Source organism: Peromyscus californicus, unplaced genomic scaffold, assembly GCF_007827085.1.
Source record: "Peromyscus californicus insignis strain IS unplaced genomic scaffold, ASM782708v3 Scaffold_1__1_contigs__length_55948999, whole genome shotgun sequence".
NCBI lineage: Eukaryota > Metazoa > Chordata > Mammalia > Rodentia > Cricetidae > Peromyscus > Peromyscus californicus.
In genome coordinates, this window is record NW_026294492.1 from 40,603,800 (window position 1) to 40,627,025 (window position 23,226).

The 23,226-nt window shown below is 41.9% G+C and overlaps 1 protein-coding gene across 36 annotated transcripts in view; it reads right to left on the reverse strand.

Moving 5' to 3' along the window:
* Positions 1–23,226, reverse strand: part of Nrxn1 (neurexin 1) — a 1,064,135-nt gene that overhangs the window by 407,984 nt on the left and 632,925 nt on the right. Inside the window, exon 1 of one of the 36 annotated variants that reach the window (XM_052746573.1) lies at positions 14,767–16,081. The exons of 32 other annotated variants lie outside the window; for them this stretch is intronic. In XM_052746573.1, coding sequence (XP_052602533.1) covers positions 14,767–15,013 — 247 coding nt within the window. In that variant the 5' untranslated portion in view covers positions 15,014–16,081. Of the gene's footprint in view, positions 1–14,766; positions 16,082–23,226 lie in introns of those variants that run through there. 3 more of the 36 variants (XM_052746575.1, XM_052746572.1, XM_052746574.1) reach the window with 3 other exon arrangements.

Here is a 23,226-nt window from a genome sequence, read left to right on the forward strand (position 1 = left end):
AACTAGAAATTTTAACTATCACACATACAAAATTCATGCAAACATCAATCAGCGTTCATGACCATCTCCTCCAAACAGTGTCTACTTTTAATTCAATGGGGCAAAAACACCACTCCATTTTAACTTTTATTCTAGTCCAGCAGTTCTGGGTTAAGGGGACTTCAGGGTTTCCCACACCCCTACAGAATTATTCAATCCCTTCAACTCTTGATCCTTGCACACACACACCATGTTTCACCTGTATGGGTGGAAGATACCCATTTGGACACAGGGAATCTGCATGATGAGTGGAAGACCCATCTCTGATGTTTATAAACTTGATGCAGACAATGCACATTAAGTAAGTGTCCAAGCCACAATCTTCCCTCCTATGAAAAATGAGGTAGAAAGCGGTCATGTCTAATTTACAGAATTCTTATGTGTATTGAATGAGTTAAAATAAGAAAACACTTTGTGAACCCTAGGTGATTTACAAACACGAAAATGGAAACGTAACTGAACATGTTCCCAATTACTAATGTGTCACTAAGGAGGGTATGTGCCCACTGGCTTGGGGCGTCCTTCCAGGGTCCTTGGAATAGCAGGAGAGTTGTCAGGAGATTAAAAACAACAATAAAGGTATGCTGTTGCTCCTGCTGTGGTCCTGCTCGGGGCAGCAGCAAGGCCTCCCTAGGGTGCTTGAAAGAACAAGAGGCATGCAGGTTCAGCTTGAAATCCTGAGACACACAATAGATTTTTCTAGCCTCTTCTAGGTTCTTCAGGCTAGTATGACAATGTCACCAGGTACTTGATAAGCACTTGCTGACTGATTGGTTTCTTCTTTCTTGGCACTCACTGGTACAGTGATTTGCCAGCACAGTGTGTGTAAACACCCACATTTTGGTAATAACCTAAATATCTACTTATTGTGAATGAGGAGGCTGAATGAATGAAATTACATAAGAACCGTCAGCTGTCTGTACACATGCTGACACCATTTGTCTCTCTCGCCTTTGCAGGCCTTTCCCTAGGGAGGGTTTCAAAAGGCATCTGCAAGGACAGAATGAGTCCCAAGTCTACGCAAGATCACACACACACACACACACACACACACACACACACACACACACACACATACACACACGCACGTGCACATGCACAAACAGAAACACACACATACACACATGCACACACAGAGAGACAGAAACACACACAGACACATACACACACTCACATGCACAGACAGAAACACACACACACACACACACACACACACACACACACACACACACACACATCTTTGATCACAATGATGATTGGTCATCAGTGATCACAGACCCTGGACTGGCTTTCTAAGAAAAACTGAGTTTGTAATCACTGTATAATTTTGTTTTGAAGAAACACAGAAGTAAGGTTGATGATGCTACTTAAAGGCAGGCGTCTGCTTGCCTGTGTAAGACACTGGATTTTATTCCTAGCACTGCAGGGGTGGGGACCTCAAAAACAAATTATAAGTTTCAATAAGGCACAGGGGATGCTATTTGCTTGGATAAAGACACTTCCCTCCACACCTAATACCTAAGTTATTCAAAGCCTTTCTGAGGGCATCCCTCCCTGTGGTAGACTCTTGCCACTCCCTGGCTGGAAACTATTTCTCTGATTTCTAAATAGTTCTAGTGCCATGAATCAGATTCCCAGTGTTACTCTTTGGGGTACCCTGTTCTCCGCATGACATGCACACCATCTGAAGAGCACCAGATTTGCCAAACACCATTGAACAGCGGTTCTCAACCTGTGGGTTGCAATCCCAAACAAGGTAGGCAAATAAATTCTATGTTCTTCAAGGAACAGGTAGGGTGGAATATTAAAAAGATATCTAAGAAAACTAAAACAACATTAATATACTAAAACAAAACAAGTAGCCAGAAGTTTGGAATCCTACATATAAATAAGATAACACACCGAAAAGAAAAAAAATCGGAACAGGGAATAGACTGCAGCGGTTCTCAGTCTGTGGGTCGTGATTGCTTTGGGGGCCATACATCAGATATCCTGTATACCAGATATTTACGTTATGATTCATAACAGTAGCAAAATTACAGTTATGAAGTAGCAACGAAATAATTTTACGGTTGGGATCATCACAACATGAGGGACTGTATTAAAGGGTCACAGCATTAGGAAGGATGAGAACCATGACCATAGAGCATATGTGCATGTGAGATGAGTTCTTGCCTCATGTGTCAACCCTAAGATGTTATTTGACAGAATTACCCAGATCTTAAAACTGTGGGCTGCTGATACCATCAAAAGTCTTCTTCACACTTTAGGAAGTGGAACTGATGGGTCACACCGGCAAGTGACTGTTTCTCAATATGTGCAACATTCTCTTGGTCACTCAGCTGAAATAAATGCAATCTGAATGGGCATAAACTTTTGCCTATTACAACGGTTCACCAAACAGCCTCTCTTTTCCAATAAGTAGAAACAATTAAAGCATCGATCTTAAGTGCCTATTAGAAGCTGTTCACTTATTTTAAGAAAACAACAAGGTGCATCTCAAAAAAAGATGATTAAATGTGAGGGCATGGGGAAATGACTCTGGGGTTAACAGCACTTGCTGCTCTTTCAGAGGACCCAACTTTAATCCCTAGCACCCACACAGTTAGGCACAACTGTCTGTAACTCCAGTTCCAAGGGATCCAGTACTCTCTTCTGGTCTCTGAGTGTACTGCATGCACAAACATGCAAACAAAGCACCAATACATACAACATTAAAATAAATACGTAGATAGGCACATTAGAGAGAGAAACAAAGAGAGATGATAGCTGATGAGAGAGAGAGAGAGAGAGAGAGAGAGAGAGAGAGAGAGAGAGAGAGAGAGAGAGAGAGAGACGATAGATAACAGTTACTGGAAATCCTCATTTAATTTAGTATGCTAAATGCTCGAATTGGGTAAGAGTACTACACTGCAAAGCTGCCTTTGGCATAAACATCAAAATTACTCCATTCTCCAAAAAAAAAAAAAAAAAAAAAAAAAAAAAAAGCCGGGCGGTGGTGGCGCACGCCTTTAATCCCAGCACTCGGGAGGCAGAGCCAGGCGGATCTCTGTGAGTTCGAGGCCAGCCTGGACTACCAAGTGAGTTCCAGGAAAGGCGCAAAGCTACACAGAGAAACCCTGTCTCGAAAAACCAAAAAAAAAAAAATTACTCCATTCAAAGGAAGTGACCTCAGACACACCGCTCCAGGCCAGGAAGGACTATTCCCTTCTGGAAATCTCTTTCACCCTGAGTGCATCCAGGTAAAGGTAGCTTTGTGCTTAATGATGTTTTCAGAGACTGTTTGGGCAAAGAAAGATGGAATCTTTTGACTAAACTTCTCTTGTGCTCTCTCTCTCTCTCTCTCTCTCTCTCTCTCTCTCTCTCTCTCTCTGTTCTGCCTTCTCCGCTCCTATTATAATAAATACAGATGCTTAATCTCAATTCTAAAAGAATGCTCCAAAAGTTTGAAAAATGCCCATTAACATTATGCAGCAGCAACCTTGATAATTCAGGGATACCACAGGATTCCTCATCATAGTTTCCACGGGAACAGGGGCAAGCAAGCTGTTTGTTTTAAACAACTGTTAACCTCTGTGTCATGCTCTCTGGATGAGTCAGATGCCAGGAACGGATTTCAGTTTTAGCTTCAGCTTTAAGCAACTAGCAAATGAGAACGATGGGGTTGTAGCCTGACTTTAAGACCCTTCAGAAGATGGATAATTTCATAGCTACCCTCAGTCTGTTCTGCCCTGCCAAAGGGAGGCCTGTCTACAACTTTGAGAAGGCAGATAATTTATCAGATCCTATGCCAGATGCTCACATGAAGTGTCCCACATTCACAATGCTCTTGGGGTATAGATATGATGAGCTTTATTTTGTTCTAGAAACAGAAGTTCTGAAAATTTGAGGCTAGCCTAATGTCTGCTCCTTGGTGGATAGCTGAGATCTGTATGGGCATTCTCAACCTCTTGGAGAAAGTAGCAATATCAATGAATAAAATGAAACAAAAATTCTAGAGTTAAATTGAATAAGCAAAAGGATTTTTAAGAAAAATGAAATTAAGAAACATATGCATCTGAGTTGGCTGTTTGAAACCTGGGGCCTATGCAGGGTCGCTTGGCTTGGCCTGGGAGGAGGGGACTGGATCTGCCTGGACTGAGTCTACCAGGTTGATCTCAGTCCTCAGGGGAGGCTTTGCCCTGGAGGAGGTGGGAATGGGGGGTGGGCTGGGGCGAAGGTGAGGGGAGCAGGAGCGGGGAGAACAAGGGAATCCGTGGCTGATATGTAGGACTGAATAGTATTGCAAAATTAAAAAAAAAATGATGAACTCAAAAAAAAAAAAGAAACGTATGCATCAAAGTTTGAACTGTACTTTCTGAATATTGCCCCAATCTAGTACCCAAACTACACAGAACTGAGCTGTGAGAAATGCTTGATTTCTTTATGTGGCTGTATAATGCCAGGTAATATAAGGAACAAAATTTTATTTTTAAAATCTTCAAGTCTTCTTAATTAAAAAAGTAATTAAAGTTAAGATAGTTTATTAATTGTCAGTCATTTCTCTATAACCTGCTTTGAGAAATACACATTTCACTTAAACACACAGAAGGTCTCCTCTATTCTCAAGAATGTAATCACATAATCAGACTCATTCCAACTGCTGCCTTGTAATTTTAAGTCATAGTTGTACTTGCAAATTAGTCTATTATCACACCAGATTATCAGCTGGGTAGGGGATGTATTTGCCAAATAGAATGAAAGTAGTTTAATAAACATTAATAAATATCTTAAATCAATCACTCCTTTCCTCTTGATGTGGTGGCAGATATGGAGATTCATAAATTAGTGAAAATCAACACAATGTTGAAGAAGGAGGCACAGGGAAGCTTTTGGATGCTCTGTGTAGTTAAGAACTGCAAGATCCAAGAAGATCTGGAAGGTAAGGAAAAAGCTTGCAGAGAAATGACTGGTAAATTAGAGGAAGTTAGAAATCTAGACAGTCTCCTTATCTGGCCTACTATGGGTCACTGGCACTGAACAGATGAGGGAAAACAGAAACTGTTCAGTTAGTTCAGAGAAATCCGAGGTGTTAAGGGCCATGAGCTTTCTAGTGTGCTTGCTTGTCTATAAAGTCAGGTCGTATCACCCCAGTTAACTGGGCTATTTAGTACTTCATTGAACCAATATATCCTCGTTTGGGAGTGAGATATTAATAGTATATAACTCAGAGATTGGAGAGAACAAATGCCTTGATGTTTTGTTACAAGTTAGAACAGTACCCGGCATATAATTAGCACCAAGAAATTACTCAGTAAGTATATGAACACAATTGACTATTTTCTACCATTTTGCATAGCGCTAGTTTATAGTCTTTTTACTGGGAAGAATTCAGAAGGTAAATTCACTATTGTATTAAAGTTACTTCTTTACTAAAAAGCAAGAGTTAAATTAATTTCTTCTGTAAAGAGAATTAAAATTTAATGTACTTTATTAAAAAGAAAAAAAATTACATTTAAAGGTAAGATTACTTGGGTAAAAGTTTCATTACTGTCAATACAAATGGCTTCTTGTTCTACATTTCAGCCACCACAAAGATGTCTGAATAGCATCCCATGTGTATATATTAAAACCCAAGTCTTTTTAAAACTTTCCATCAGAAGCCCATCAGGAGAGTTCTGCTTTTGGTTACATTATAACTGTCCATAAGGTACAGCAAGGCTGTAGACTTCATTTAGGACAAGTCTCAAGGAAAAGAGAACCACCAAAGTGGGAAAACCAAATATGCTGTTTTCATGTTTACCAGTATGACCAATTAGCCACTTTGCTGACAAAGGTTAATTTATTATTCATCTTATTCCAGACTATGTTATTACTTGGTCAGTAGACATAAAAAATGACTGATACAGCATATTACAATATTGAAAGTGTTAACTGCAGACTTCAAGGAAATGTAGCTTAGAGTAGTAAGGAAAATGACTCTCTATCTCAACTTTGGAAACATAATCCAAAAAAAATGATGACGTTTCAATGACTATGCAGGCATGAATGTTCAGTTATGACAAGATTTTCAGAAATTGATATGAAACATAAAGGAAGTAGACTATAAAACAATGTCCTGCACACCAAATAGAAAATTCAGTTTCCATATACATCTTCTAGACAAAATTCCTTGGACCTGTGTAGATTGGTAGTGCTGAGAAATACTTCTCTACAGCAAATTGTAACACATTGGATCACTGAAAAATATAACTACACAAAAGGTGGCATAAATACACAGACATGAACAAAAGCCTCCTTCGTAACAGCAGAGACATTTCTTGTAAAATTTCAAAGCAGAATCCATCAGGAAAACCACAGTTCTCTAAAATGTGCAGCAGCAGGCTCAGATAAAAGTGCTAATGGACCGGTGTGAGAGTAGCATGGCTGTCACACTCGTCCTGAATGCATTTTTTAGATTACATCACAGTCACTCACGGTGATGTGACTAAACTTTGCAATCATTCACACTGTAGATAATCCAATCGTAATGTAAAATTAGATATTTCGGAATTCCAAGTTGTCCGTCTAAGGGAGAATCTAACCTACCTCTTCTGTTTAGCTGCTCTGAATTCTGCAGTTGTTTAGAAAAATGGAGGCTGGTGACCAGATGGTAACTAAGAGTCAAGACAGGCTAAACCACATAAATAATGACATGCAGCAACGTTAGTCCAATACACGAAAATAATCAAAACAGCCTTGCACAAATAATGTCTAAATTACTAAATACCGCTGCCTTGTATTTTACACACATTACAAAGCATTGTCTTCCTATTTGCTTGAGGCTTTTGTTAATTCTCAGAAATTGTCAGATACTTTTTCTTATTAATGAAAGTTACATATTTTAAAAAATCAATTACCAAGTATTTATAGTACATATAAAATCTATAACCTTATTTTTAAAAAATGAAATATTAAAAATCAGATCATACAAGGCATTTAAACTGGAGGTCCCATAAACAAAAGGAGTTTCTATAAGATTTATAGGAGCTTTGTAAAATATGTATGTGTCCATAAACACATACCTTGGAAATATATTAGACAAATGCCTTTCTACACTGCCTTGGTTCCCATTCACAAATCTCACTGCCATTATGTCCAGTAATCAATACAATGGAGTCTCTGTATCTGTCTTACATTTGATGTTTGAAAGACACTCTGAGACTGATCACTCATCGTCATTTAATCATAAATCTTTTCACTGAAACTGTTATTCAGTTATTCCGAGGACATTCCTTTAAGGTAAATTTGAAATGTTGTTCTATATCAGCCCATTACCACTTTACTACTGACTTTTTGGCTAACAATGTATGATTAGCTAGAACTCCTGAAATGTAGATATAAATTTATTTTCACTTGAAATTCTTCAAGGTGAAAACTTTAAAAAAAATGATAAATGAGTAGAAAAAACTCTTGTTCTGTATTATACAGCAATGGACTGAAATATCATATAGCACCCCACAAATATATACTTTTTAATGTACCAATAAAAAAATTTTATATATATGAAAATTATATATACATATATGTGGAAATTATACACACACACATATATATGGAAATTGTTAGGAACGGTATGAGTTAGCAATACTTCTTTGGCTGTTAAACATCATTTTGATAATTGAATTGGACAGTGTCAACAACTGGACATAATTCACGCCTTCAACAGTCAAAAGCAGAGCAGTTTTCAAAGCCCTTTCTCCTCATACTGTCATGGAAAAAGCAAAAGAAAAATATCTGCTTATTAATTAAATGGCCCTGGCAAAATCACCATCTCTCTGAATGTGTTTCTTTGTCAGCAAATAATGATCATACACCCTGCCAAGGCTGCACAGATGATGAAATAAGATACTTTCTGTGAAGGTGTCATAGGGATATGTACTTGCAAAGATAGCTGTTTTCGCTTCATTCTGTCAAAACTTGAAGGATGAAGTGTTCATGATTAACAATGAAAAAATCTAGCATTTTGAAATATTTTAAAAGGCTATTAAAAGTTTCTCTATGAAGAGATATTTTACAACTTGTGTAGATAAGAATGGGTCAAGATAAAGATCAAGCAGAGCGGGAAAGTGTCTATTTCTAAAAAGACTTTCCTTGAGGTCTTATTTGAGGGGAGAGCACTAGCCAAGTGGGTCCTGAGCCTGAGCCCCATGGCAGGACTTCTAGGCACCTAGGTGAGTCACCACCTGAGCCAACATTAAGGGCAATCAGATTATTTAAGAAACTTGAATTCAATATTCATTTACAACACACTGTGATAATGTTTATTGTCAACTTCTGACAGACAATAAGTCTCAAGGTATACTTGGGAGGGGTTCTTTAGATCAGGCTAGCCTATTACATGACTGTGAGGGAATACTTTGATAGGTTCATCAAGATGGGAAGACACATTCTAATAGTGAGCAACACCATTCTCAAGGCTTGGGTCCTGATCTGCCCAAAAAGAAAGAAACTGGCTGAGCACTAGTATTCAGTGTTCTCTAGTTCCCAAGTGTGGATGTAACTGTTCAGCTGGTCAAGATTCCTGTAGCCAGGAATTCCTGCTATGAAAAACTTTATCCTCAAACTGTGAGCCTTGCCCCTCAAGTTGTCACGGTATTTCATCATAGCAATGAAAAAAGTAGGGCAAGCATGCCTAGAATCAGTAAAGCTCTAGAAAAGACAATCAGAACATGAATTAAAGAGATTCTTATATCAATGGACTCTGAGAATGGAACCATTATTGAGCTCTTCGACAAGGGGGTCTTAGTCTTTTCATTGACTAAACAATATTCAAACATGCTGAGTGTTATTGAGATTGGTAACATATTAAAATATGTGCTTTTTATAAAGGAGAAATACAAGGAATCGCATATTTAGGCTCTGATGGTTCACTATCAGGATAAGTAGCAACAGAAGAAGAATGGCTAGATGATTTTCTATAGAAGAACTGGATCTATTCTATCCTGAGGAATAAGCTTAATCTCAATTAACACCTACACTTAAATTTTTGACGATCAAGTTACCAGATGAAAGTATAAATAAATGAGATCCGTCTCTGCCATGACCTCCCAAGGGCTTCAAGGAAGCATATTTAAACAAGAAAGAAGATGCACTGGAAGACATGGATGCTACTTCCCATTTTCCTTCTGATTTGCTGTGATCCTGTGTGTATGGTTGACTCAAATTACTTAGATCTCTGTTGTCACAGTGATAAATGAGAAGGATGTTCTCATCAAACTTTAGAGCTGAAAGAGATTGACATTCAAAGATGTAATCAATTCAATGAGTCACTCAGTTAATAACTGGCAGGCTCAGGACTAGAACTCAGTTGATTGCCCATATACATAGCTATGCTTACAGTATCTTAATTGCTAAATATTAGGAAACTACTATAGTTTGTGTACCTCCAACAATCTCATTTGTTGTTTCTAGTGTTGTAATATATCGCACTTTCATTTTATGGGTTTACAAAACGTTCTTATCAAAAAAAAAAAAAAAAAAAAAAAACCAAGCCGGGCGGTGGTGGCGCACGCCTTTAATCCCAGCACTCGGGAGGCAGAGCCAGGCAGATCTCTGTGAGTTCAAGGCCAGCCTGGGCTACAGAGTGAGTTCCAGGAGAGGCGCAAAGCTACACAGAGAAACCCTGTCTCGAAAAACCAAAAAAAAAAAAAAAAAAAAAAAACAAAAAAAAACCCAAAACGTTCTTAGAGAAGAGAAATAGATTTACACATTTACACAACTCCAACAAGTGGCAATGGCCAAATTTTCACACGGTTATATTTCTGAGAATTATCACCACCAGACCAAGCTGCCTCAATTATTTACATATTAGTATAAGTTTAAATCAATGAACCTTCCATCTTACATACATTTATGAAACTAGTCCAATGTCTATTTGAAAAACAAAATTGTGTTTCTGCTACAAGAAATACATGCATCAATTTGAAATAAGGTGATTGTGCAAGGAAATCTTTCTAGATCATTAATATGTAAGGCAGTAAAAGATACTTGTGATAAAACTCAGTTGTTTTATATCATTATCAGACCATTTTACGATGCAGCCCAGATGACGGCTACATATGAATACACTTTGTAGGGTTTTATTTTTCATCATTGTGTTTGGAGATTTTTTTTCTGTTTTCAAAGAGAAATTGTGTTATTTGTCTAAAGACTGACATTTTCTAGTAGCTTGCACTCTTAAAGCTAAGGTATAAACACAGTGACTGGACTAGAAGAGCATCGGCTCCTCCTAGCTGGCTCCTCCTCCCATAATTCCCATTTCACTCTAGACCTTCATGGTACCTGGTACACAAACAAATGTGGATATTTTTCCACTGGAGGCATTTATGATATACTTACTGAGCAAGTGGATAAACAATATAAAGCATACCTATATTACAATTTGGGGACAAACACAAAATTTCTCTAGGCTGCCAGGATTATTTAGAACATGACTGATTGAAAAACTGTTGCACAAATATTTGCGGGCTATCTTGTTCAGGACACTTCAATGATGTCCATTTTGTTTAAGAAGTCAACAGTAGAAGTGGGGAGCAGCAAGGCTTGTTCTAAATATTCAGTGTCAAAAAGTCTCTAGTCACCTATAGTAATTAATGACCAGAAGAGTCAATGTTTCCATTCAGGTAGGATATACTGTGAAGGATTTTGCTAATCAATCCTCTTGGTTATGATCCAAAATAAGTCAGAAAGTTGCTATCAGCAAGCATGCAGGAGAAAGTTCCTCAGCAGAGGTGATGGAGACACCAATGGGACACCAGCTGAGTGTGTCTTATGTGCAGCACGTGTACTGTTGATACATGCTGCACACACAACTTGTGGCTGTATTACTCAGAATAAATTCCACTCCAAGAGACCAGCCATTAAGCCACATGGAGGACCCTCTCTGTACTAGTATAAAAACCTCTGAGATCATGGAATTGCCCTGGGCTGTGGGGCCACAAAGCTTTGATTCTAATTTCTCTTTGACTCTAATCAAGATCTGACTCCATTGTTTGGCCCATCTATGATATGCCCCAGTAGCCGCATAAGGAAAATGATATTCAAGCTCCCTTCAAAACCCACCACTCCTCTTAGAACTTTGGCATGTACCTTGAAAGTGCTTTGAAAGAATATGTTATAAATTCCTGTTATAAATATTGCCCTTATATAATATCATTGAGTTCCTTCAAATACAAACCACGCTTTAAAATTCGCTAACATTTCCCCTTGGGGAAACCCTCTTGCCCTTTAGTAGTATAACCTCATCACAGCATTAGAATTCCCAGAGCTCATATTTGCAGGAGGAGAAGAACTGACATTGGTTGCTAAGATCTGTGATGGCTTTCTCCTTTCTGTATCTGCTGCAAACATTGAGAGGCTCTAGGCTAATTTTCTGAAGTATGCAGAGCATGGGTGCTTAGGAAGGCAGGGAGCTGAGATGGGAACCTGAGCAGAGCACTGACATCATTCTATGCTCCGCACATATGGCACAGCACAAAAGCAGTACTGGCTGAGCTCACGGGTCTATTCTGGACTCCAGTTGGCTTTAATTATAAGCAGGCTTGCTTCTTATCATTTACAGTTACACAGCTCTCCGCTGAGTTAACTAGAAAAAAAAATAATTTTCTACAGAACTTGTTTCACCGTTTATGTTTTTAAATTCATGCAAAATGAGGAGGGGGGTGCTGAAATGGTCTCCAAATCTGCTTCTCATATATATGCACTTAAGAAAATCCTCACCACAGTCTCTGCAACTGGGTCAGCTTGCACAAAGACATGTGGGGTAGCCATGAGCTCTCTCTGCACCCTGCAAACCTTGTAAGTGACACCTCATAATAGTGCAAATGAAGCATAGCATGATGAGAAAATGAAGAAGAATGAACCTGGATCCTCAGCCCAGCAGTTTCCAAACATAAGAGACTAAATCTTATTCCTTAAAATATACTACACAAGCTTTTAGCCCTTTTATACATTTAAGCACATATATGCACTCCATATTATGAAATAAAAGGTCTTATGATTCTCAGACATTCGAATACACTCAAACAGGCCCATTCATTTGTTTGTCCACACATGCACACTTGCAAGAGTCACAGATTTGGAACTTAGCCTCGTTTTTTGCCTGTCTTGATTTTCTGGTGGGAATTTATCACACTGTCATTTACCTGTGTGCTTGGCTCTCACTCCCGTCTATTAGGCTCAGCAATTCTTTCCTTAGGAGCCCTTTGTCCTAACAATTAGCTAAATATTCAGTGGGCTTATTGACCCAACAAATTCAACATCACCTCTTTCTTATTAGGTTTCTTTCAAGCTACCACCCTACCTGCCCTGCTTCAGGCCCCTCTGCGCTTCCTCACCCTAGTTTCTGTGTCTACCACCCTCAGCGGCTGATTTTTCATCCTAATGTTCTTAATTTGTTCTCTATAGAATTAATTCCCTCTTTTCTAGAGAAGGGAGGGGTGGAGTGTGAAAACTTCACACCTGGATTTTATTTAGGCGCTTACATTTTGATTGGTGAGTATGAGGGGATGGGGGTGGGGTGGGGTGGGGTGGCGTGGGGATTTACAAACAAATGTGATCACGTAAATGGCACCTCTGAAGGAGAGAAAGTTCTCTGACCCCAAAGAACAATACCACACACTGTCTTCATCACTCTATCATGCTTTCTTCTCCTTTTCAGTGATAGATGAGTGATTTTTTTTTTCATTCACATACAGACAATTACTGTATTCTGGAGGGAAATAAATTTTAGCGACAACCAGCACAGATGTCTACCTGGGGTAGAGGCTGCAATGGAAAGGAGTGTCCTGCTGCCACAGGGACCCCTTGCTGTCCTCTGGTACCTGCTCAGGCACTGTTCCCATTCAGAGGCCTCATCACCCAGTCACTCTGCAGAGGTAGACTCACTGGGAACTTAAGATGCATATGAGATTATTAGCTCATAGCGCCCCACTGCTACAATTAGGCACCCCACACCCTCGCATACCCCCATCTGGTGCACCGCTCCCACCCACCCACGCTCTGTCTGGCCCTCCTGTGCCCTGGCTCGCCTTCCTCCCACGGGACTAGCATGGTTCTGCATAAAGGCAGGGCAGTGGTTGAGGGCTGCACTGAGGTAAGGGAAGCCAGTGGAAAGAACACCTGAAACTCATTACTGTTTCCCCGGGATCTGCCCTCTGATACTTACAGGAAGCCCTGGCTCACGTTTTACTAGGTGTCTCTAAAGGAATTCCTGGGAGAACCAGGGAAATGAGGTAAACAATCAATCCTTTGGACCCAAAGTGAAGTGTGTCACTATTCCACTCCTAGGGAGGGGTTGCCAGGGTGAACTGGCCTCTGTTCATTAGATCACGCTATAGCTTTTCACGCTAAGCACGGTGGTCCCCAGGAAGGAAGTCTATCCCTGGGGAAGGGGCAAACCCACACTACTAACAGCTGCCTCTGGGAGGGGAAATGTGTGGGAGGGGGCAAAGGACCCCGGGCTGAGCACAGTCTTAAAGGTGAGTGGACTCTACAAGAGAGATGCAGAAGAGCAGCCAAGACACTGATCACTACTTCCAGCCTGCTGGGTAAATGAGTGGGTTTTACCCTCAGAAAAGACAAAGACTGGTGATGAGGAAAGACTCGCGTGCACTGAAAAGGGAAAAAAGAAAAACCTGACTGATTTTGTTATTTTTGGCAATTCAGGGAATCTTATAAGCTTTCATCTAGAGATGAGAGGGGCCTGGCTCACCTTCTTGGTTCCTCTGGAGAAATAACCTGCTAACCAAGGCATTTCTCTACACTCAGCTCTTTCCTAGCAAACTGGATTTTGGAACACAGGTCCCTTCTGTTCTAATTTCTCTGCCTCCAGGCAGAGCTCCTGGCTTAGCCCAGCCAGCCTGAACTCCATGGAAACCCTCAATAGAAAGAACTGAACAGAGGAGAAAGCTAGACCGCCTGTGTTCAGGAGCCTGCAGACAAGATCCTCAGGGAGACAGGGTCGTACAGTCTAAGATCGCTCCCGTTTCATCTAGAGAATAATTCAGCCAAATCACCAAGAAACTGAAATCCCTGTGTGTGTGTGAAGCAGGCAAAGGACGGTTCCCAGGAGGAACTCTGTGTCCAGTGGGGATGGGCCAGGATCAGAGAAAATACTTCCTTATACTGCTACCTTCTCCAAGTAAGATCAAGTAGGGCAAGATGATTGGCCTCCTGTTGAGTGGGACCCTAGTCCCGGGACCTCTTTCCTGACACTGTGCTTTGGAGGAATGCACAGATTCGAACGCTCCCTGCTCTGGTCAGGGAAGATGGGCTGGAGGTGGGGCAGCACCGCACAGACAAAAGGTTCTGCAGAGCCCTCCTCTCTCTGCTCAGGTCCCTCTGTGGAGCGCGGCGCCCCATCTGGCCACTGAGTGACCTTCTGGCGAGTGACGCCCCCTTCCAGCGGGGCCCGGCGCCCTGCCCAGGCTGGTCCTTTATTAGATGCCCACATCTCCCAGCACCTCGGCAAGGCACGCCCCTCCCACCCCTCACCACAAACACCCGCGATTCCTTCACCCATCCCCTTCTATTGTCTTCAAAGAGATAAGTGGCTCCCAACAAGCACACCTAAATACACCTCCCTTTTCTCCGGCTCCGATTTCTTAGAGCCTTAAGGGCCGAGACTCGAGCAAGTGCATGGTTGAAGGGGGGGGGGGGGGGGGAGACCAGGGGATAACCCGCAAGAACTTGGCATCGCAGACCCACCGTGTCCGCCTCGCAAGGATGCTGGTGACCTGTAGATTGCAATAGGCACTGAATGATGCTTGCTGCTGCCATGGAAATGGTGGATGTGGTGCGCTCCCAAACTGGACGCCCCCCAGGCCACTCCTAGGAGGCCGCTGAGGGTGAGCGGGACTATCCAGAGCAGGGCGAGGCGCCCCCCTGCGCCGCCGCCACTGCCGCCCCCGGGCGATCCCAGCTCGACGCCGCACCGGAGCATCCTCTGGTACATGGCGGGGCGCCCGCCAAGGGGCAGCCGCCGCGGGAGGCAAAGTTTGGGGCGCAAGAAAAGGAGAGGAAGCCGGGGATCCGGCGGCTCGCGGCGGGCTGTGGGGCCGGCCGCCTCACCGAGCCAGGGCACCCATCCTCTCCCTCCTTCGGACAGTCTTCTCGGGGTCCTGGAGTCTGCTGTGCCCTGCACCCAAAACAATCCGAAACATAGCCGAGGCGAATGCAGCTGGCTGGGGACTTGTCCGGAAAGGCAGCCCCGGAGAACAGCAAGCGCAGAGAGGGTGGCTGCTCCCAGGTTTGCACGGCTCCAGGTTCTCCAGAGATACTCCCCAAGAGTTTCGGGCGAGAGTGTATGCCGGGGGGGTGGGGAGCCGGGAAATTGTTTAAAGCTCCTCCCGGAGGGTCCTCACTTCTACATGACAGCCATCCACCGGGAATCCACTAGGTAAATCCATTTAGCATTGTGCGTGGGGAATGGGGAGGCCACTTCGCCGGTCCAGCCTCCTTTCAGGAGAGAAGCAGACCCCATGGACGCGAGGCACCCCTTCCCTCCATTCAGCCCCGGCCGGCTCTCCGGCTCGCGCCAGCCTCCCCCGGGCAGCGCGCAGAGCAGCGGCGCGCATCGCCTGCTCCAGAGGCAATCTCCGAGTCCGCCGCCTCCTGACACTTACGCCCGGCGAAAGGTTCAGAGGGAAGAGGGCACCCTTGTGAAGACAGCGGGGATCGAACTGGGGAAAGCCAGAGGAGGAAAAGCAGGAACAGATGAAGGGGCGGAAGACGAGAAAAATATTTTTTTAAAGAAAGAAATTGAAAAGAAAAAAAATAAATAAAAGAACTGAAAACCACACACGCTGGTGAAGCTAGGGGCTCTATGCAAATCTGCAGTCTCCAAACAGCAAATCACCGAAGCTCGGATGCAATGCAGAGGACGAGCCTATGTAACGAGGGAGGCTGGTCTAGCTTCCCGCAAAAATCGCCCGCTTTCCCTCTCCCTGGCATTCTCCACACATCACAGGGACACGTGGACGGCGATGCGGGAAACACCTAAAAAGCAACGCTCTCCCTCAACCAGGTGATCCCTCCGTCTGAATCACCCGGGCAAAAGGCGCCATCCCCTACCCCTCTGCGTAAAAGTAACCAGTGTCTTCAGCGCTCCTAAAGGGGAAGGAATCGGGCTCTTTTCATTGGACCAAACTTGTTCTACCAGGTGTTCAAATCCAAACTGCTAAAAAGGGTTTGACACCATCCACTCGGCATCAGTTCCGATGATCTGCTCACTGCATGCATTATTTATAACAAAGAGCCCTCCTACTCACTACAATATCTACAATATCGTGCCTCATAGGAGCCAGTGGAAGTCAGGGGGACTGAAAGTCCAGGAAGACAACAGGATGAGAAGCTGGGGAAGAGGTGGAAGAGGGAAGCATGGAATATGAGAAGAGGGAGAGACCGAGATGGAGAAGCAGTGTGAATTAACTGTCTTTCTGTCAATAAATTGGGATGTACAATAACGCTGAGATATCTAGAAGCCCAGCTGTGACCTCTCCTCTTCTAATGCCGGGTTCTTGCCCGATTTCATAAGGAAAATAGCATCAGGGCCAAAATTTCCAAGACCTAGTGTTCTCTAGGGGGGAAAAAAAGACATTTATATGAAACTGGGCATCTTTCCTGAAAGCTTTGTGTCTCCAGAAGGAAACCAGAAAAACAAAAAAAATCTACCTCTCAGACTAGAAATCTACCAGTACACGTGACCAGGCAGGGAGGACCCCCTTAAGAATGGAGGTTATTATCGAAATACCACCAAGTTTTCCAACAGAAGTTCAGGACAACAGTGTGCCCCTTGGCTTGACAGTCTTGCTGTTATTCTATTGAAAGACAAATTGAAGTAACTCTGAGCACATAACCTCTATGGGCTCTTCTTCACTTTGTGTACAATATGCAGCAACAAATATGAGCCCCTATGTTTTTATGAAATTATTATCAAGTATTACTCTCTTAGACAGGATATCATATAGTGTTGGCTGGCCTTGAATTCCAGATCCTCCAGCCCTGTCTTCACAAGCACTGGTCTGAGCTCACATACCTTGGAAAGTCATTCTGAGAGGATTTGGTTAAATCAGCTGCTCATCCATGTGGTCGTTTGAATTTGTATATTGTAAGCAAGCTCTTGCAAACAGACGAAGACTATACCATGAGAGTCAATACATAAACAATGCCCAGGGGTCCTGAATCAAACAAGTGGCAGTCCATCATCACCCTTCCTCCCTCAAAGCTTATTTCATTTTACTGAAAATCTAATTCTTTGATAGTTTATTACTCTGTGTAAATACATTGTCTCTCAACTTCCATACGGGCTCAAATACCAACAGAAGAAGCCTGCATCTCCTACTGTGTGCTGACTCTACCCTGCATCTCCTACCCTGTGCTCCTTCTACCCTTGTCCCCTGGGGCAATTACCTCTTTATTTAGTTGTGGTTTGTTTAAGTATATACTTTAATTCACAAGCAAGCATCATCTTTATATTTATTACATAAAGTACAGATCCAAGAGAATGAATAAAATCATTCCCAGAGTATGTTTTTAAGACTATAGGTCCAGGGGTGGAGGAGATGGATCTGTGGGTAGAGGCATTTGTTGCTAGATCTTGACAACTGGAGTTGGGATCACCAGAACCCACATATAGGACACATGCAGCAGTTCAGTCATCTGTGGTCCTAGTGTGCCCCTGTAGAGATGGGAGGTGGTAACAGGAGACACTCCAGAAGCAGGGATGTCAGCTAAACTAGCTTACCCAGTGACAGACAGCTCTTGTCTCAAACAAGCTGGGAAGAGGGCAGACACCCAAACATTGTCCTCTGACCACCTCTGACCACCACTCCCATGAACAAGAGTACATACTTGGGGAGAGCTGATCATAGGCCCAGATTCAGAATTTGACATTTCAGTGTCTTCATGGAAAGAGGAGAGAACACTGGGTTAGGTAACCGAAAACCTGTGGTGGTGTCTTGGCAACGCCGTTCACTGGTTATGTCACATTGATTTCTTGGCCTCTCACCGAAGCACCACGACTTCATTCATAAAATAGTCACAGTCTTTTCTTCTAAACAATCCCAGGAGGCAGAAAAGACACAATGTGCCATTTAATGTTAGAGTGCTTTTTAAAAGTGTCAAATTCTCCGTTCATGTGAGTCAGGATGCATCTTCTCCAGTGCAGTTATAAGCTGTGTGAGTGGGCTGACTAATGTGCCCAGTACCTCACACCCTTTCTATCCATAAGAAATATAGTGTATTTTCTCCAGTACCCCATAGATGGTGTAATTTGTCCTTTCCTTTCCAACTAGATCCCTGAAAGGGACAGGAGCTAAGTCTTCCTTTGTACTCCCTCTAGTGCCCAGCATATGTGAAACATATGGTAATCTCCTCCAATACACCAAGTTCTCATTATTCCCTATAGTTATGGTCCATAATCATGACCACGGTTATGGTCAACATTAACACTGCAGCAGCAAATAGTGAATCATGCTTTCTAGAGAGAAATGCCGGGTTAGGTTCTTCTGAACCCTAGTAACATCCTTTTGAATCACTAGTTAACAAATACTCTTCTTTTCTATTTAAAGACATTACTTAATATACATTGCTCATTAACTAACATTGAACTCTTGACCCGAATAAAGCTTATGTAACACACGCATTTTTGCCTGTCAAGGACATTCAAACCTGTATGCATGTCAGTGTTAGGATTGGGAACTATTTTCAAATATTAAAATCACTTAAGAAAAGCATAAAGTGTAAGCAAAGTACTTGAGAGGCAAGTCAGAAGCAGGAGAATCATGTTGTTTGAGCATAGTCTGAGCTACACAGATGCAGTGTCTTAAAAAAAAGAAAAGAAGAGAAAAGAAAAAGAAAGAAAGAAAGAAAATCAAATCAATCAAACTAAAACAAAACCTCAAGAGAGGTCTAACAATTTTGACACTAAGCAAACTGCAGTTGGAACACTTTCCTTTGGTTCATGAGCAGAACCAGGGAGGCAGAGCCTCACCTTTTTCAACCTGAGCTTTGAACCCCTGCTGGGGACTGAAATTTTCACTATTCTTTGCATGTGCACTAATGTTTTTCAAAGGGTCAGATATTAATTTGGGGTGACACACTCCAGTGAAATGGGCTGAAGGATCTTTCTGTGTGGATAAACAAGACTGGCTGTGTTTGTTACTCTGTTGATTGCTAGGAAAGGATGGGGTAGCGCTTTTAGAGAGTGTCTTGGATAGGTTAGAGCACATATGAGGAGAATCAACGCAGGAGATTCCAGTGAGTTTGCTGAAGAGTAGTCAGTGAAGAAAAATCTCCCTCCTGCCTTATGTTGCCGGAGGCCTTGGGAGATAAAGGCAGGGTTAGGGAAAGGATAGGCTAGAAATCTTAGTTTTACAGGGGTCTCAAGAGCTTAGGAAGGAATATTTATGGCTGTCTTGACAGAGAAAATTGTAGCTATTGTCTTTCAGGCAGATGTCTAGGGCACCTTTGCAATACTTGGGAGGTGCTGGGGTGGACACTGCTGCTGCTGCTGCTGCTGCTGCAGCCGAGTTTGTTATAAATGGTGGTAATTTTGTGAGACAAGGAACAGCTCTCTATCCGGATGGTGAGTAAAAGTCTTATGGACAAACACACACCTCTTTTGGATGAGGCCATTAAAGCTTGTTCTTTTTGTTTAATCTGTGCCCCTTCAGATGATTAGGCCAGCAGTTTGAGATTATGCTCTATAAGGGGAAACTGAGGCATGTCTGACAAACTGTTTTTAGATGGCTCACAAATTTGTCAGAGGAAATGTGGGGCTTTGGCTACCTGATTTTTCCCCCCCAGCATGGGTAGGGTGATATGAAGTGTACCTCAGCGTTACTATGTACTCTGTGAGAGGCAGTGACTTTTTCTGGGGTTCTCTTCTTTCTTTCCGAGATACAGACTCACTGCACCACTCACGCTGTTCTCAAGTTATCCTCTCGCCTCTGAAACAGCAGGGGCTAGACCAATATGCTGACTCTTCATCCACAGTTGATGCTCTCTTATCACAGCCATAGCCTTAGAAGCCAGAGATAGTTGCTGGAAGTCCTGGGCCATCACCATCTCTGATCATGATGGAGTTTTACTCATTAGTTTGAATATTTTATCAGATTAAAATGGATTAATATGTATAAAGTCAAGTATTGAGAGTTGGTGGAGTGGGAGGTAGGAACTGGTTTTCTTTGTTCCTATTATTAATATAGTCCATGTGTGGGGTATCCAACAATCTCTTGTATATACATACACCTTACTTCTATTGGAATAAATGATCTGAATCCTAAATGCAGCTCAGCATTTAACATGTGTAATGATGTCAAAAGAACCAACAGCTTGTCTGTAGTTGGCATGATTCTGAGATTTGATTGTGTTAGCTCACTTAGTCATTACAAAATTATGTGAAGGATTAGCAGGGCGGTGGTGCACGCCTTTAATCCCAGCACTCGGGAGGCAGAGGCAGGTGGATCTCTGTGAGTTCGAGGCCAGCCTGGGCTACAGAGTGAGTTCCAGGAAAGGCACAAAGCTACAGAGAGTAACCCTGCCTCGAAAAAAAAAATGATGTGAAGGAGATATTCATATTTATCTCTAACAGTTGATAGCCACCTAATTCTGAGAGATGATAAGCTGGGCAAATAGTATCACTAAACACTATTATATGTGCTTGAAGGAAAACATTTTTGGCAAATAATTTTTAGGCTTGCTTATTAAAAACAAACAAACAAACAATGGGCTAGAACCTCTTCAAGTTCCCAGAAGGAGCTATATAATTTCATGCCTACTTATTAATAACACCTGTTTCTATACCAGAAACTGGTCTGAATCTTGCATTCACTATGACCTATCTTGGGATCTCTTGAAGAATAGTAAACCGTCACTTGCCCCTAACAATTGGTACTCCTGAATACTACTCAAAGGAACCAAATAGCTATGTGTGTTAAAACATCCCAAGCCAATTCAGGTGATGATTTACAATGAACAACAACATGAGTTGCCTAAGGTGGACAATAGTGTTAACAAACATATGATATGGTATTTCAGGAGAGAGGAGGGAGGGATAGGAAATAGGAGGAGTGAGTGAGTAGAAGGAAGAATTTGGAGAGAAATGGGAAAGGACTGGCCATTTCAAATTATTGCTTCATTTCCCAAAGTCACTCTTTCTGTCTTAAAGAATAGAATGGTTGCCAGGCAGACATTTCTACCTTTTCATGGTTTTCTTAAGCTTAATTGGAAATCCTTATGGCTCAGTATTAAGCTTTTAAAATAGGAAAGTAGACATTAAAAGCAGCAGAGGGGAAGTATATTAAAACCCACAAGCAGCACTAATCTTTTAAAAATTAAAATGAGAATGTCAGTGTTGCAGATTGCATTTCCACTGATGCCATCATAGAGACAAGCAGACCCCACATTTCTATCTACCTGTACTTCTCAGAGCTGAAGGAGAAGAGAGGGAGACACTCACAGAATGTGGTCTTTAAGAACTGTAAACATAAACTCCTGAGCCTGTTACCTCTCTATGGAATATTACGTCCTGAAGGGTATTCTGAGAGATGATCAGAATAAAAGAATAAGGATACCAAGAGAAAGAAAGAAACACACATGAGATAGTTTAAAGGCATCTGTGGAAATCTTCTTTCATTATTTTTTGAGGGGAGGATGGTAAAATTGTGGAGAACAGTAACTTTGTGTTTAGTTTTAGAAGGTTCATTTTCACCCCTCAAACAGTCACCATCCAGTCATAGACACAGATTGGTAAATACAGCCAATCTATCTATTACTTAGAGCCTACTCGGTAATATAAATCAGGGAGAGTGGTGTGAATCCAACATGAGCCAACCCGACACGTAATCCACTCCAACTAAATTAAAGTCTGGATGTTCCGTTGACTTCATTGAAGTCAAGGCTCCTTATATTTAGGACTGGAATATTTTGTGATCTGTATGTTTCCTTTGTCCTATTTAGTAGGAATGTAATTTATGATGGCCTAAATAAAGTCGGTGCCTAAGCACCATGGTAACTATCTTTAAATATTGCAGGTATCTGCTTGGGTACCAACCACTCAAGTCACCTTTCAATCACTGTCAGAATTTACTGTTTGTCTTGTTTTTCATAAAACTCATATTCTTGACAAACTGTCCCAGAGCCCCACGTTCTCCCAAGGGGGTATGTTCATTAGTTGGGAAATAGGAAGCTGCAGAGCCAGAGTGTGAGTTTGAATCTCATCTCTGTCATTAGTGTGACATTAGGTGTCATCTATCCCTGCTTCCTCATCTGCAGAAAGATTATAGTACTATATTTAATATAATTGGAACATGTTTTAAGACAGGCTAAGAACTTTACTCACATATGTGTATTTTAGTCAGATACTGGAAACATAACTATAAGGAGCTGTGATGAGGTTTTCAATTTAACAATGTTTTAAACTCTTTACTGTGTCAAGTTCACTTCCCAAACAATGTATTGGTTTGGCTTCTCTAAATTTGCCATGCTCAAATTATAGTGTGAAAGGAAAACACTATAAGATCTGTTATTTTGTGGGTGTCAGGTCACATGTTCCTTTGTTTGGGGCCTCCTTAATCCCTGGAGGAGACTGATACTATACATTACCTACAAGTTCCTAGGTGATGCTGGAGCTTCCGGTGTAGGTGAACAAGACTTTGGACTGCTCCTCTGTCTGAATGCTGCCCTTGACCTAGGCTATATTCATGAATACACAGAGTACTTTTTTCATTAACCTCCTTAGCAATAATCTAACCTCCATTTAACTGCCTCAAAAACTAGAGAGGTCTGTGCACTCTAAGCATATATGATGGCGTTGGTCCCATTCCTCTCCTATAAAGCATCTTTGAAGACTTTCAATCTGTCATCATCTTCATCTCACAACATACAAATGTATATTCTCTCTATTCTGGTTAGAAAATCATCTGTTTCCCTGCTGCTCTTTGCATATGAGCGCTTCTTTGGTCACTGTGCTAGTGGCTCCTACTAACTTACTAGCAATATGGCTTTAGGTAGGCTATTTAAATACAGTTTCCCATTGCTAATTATGGCAAGGTCACTGTGCAGACTAAGGAATCTGATACATTTCCAACAGGATATCACCTGTTACATAAATGTACATGTACCTATGTCGTTATTGGTGGTGATTCTCTTGGGTTATTTTTTCTT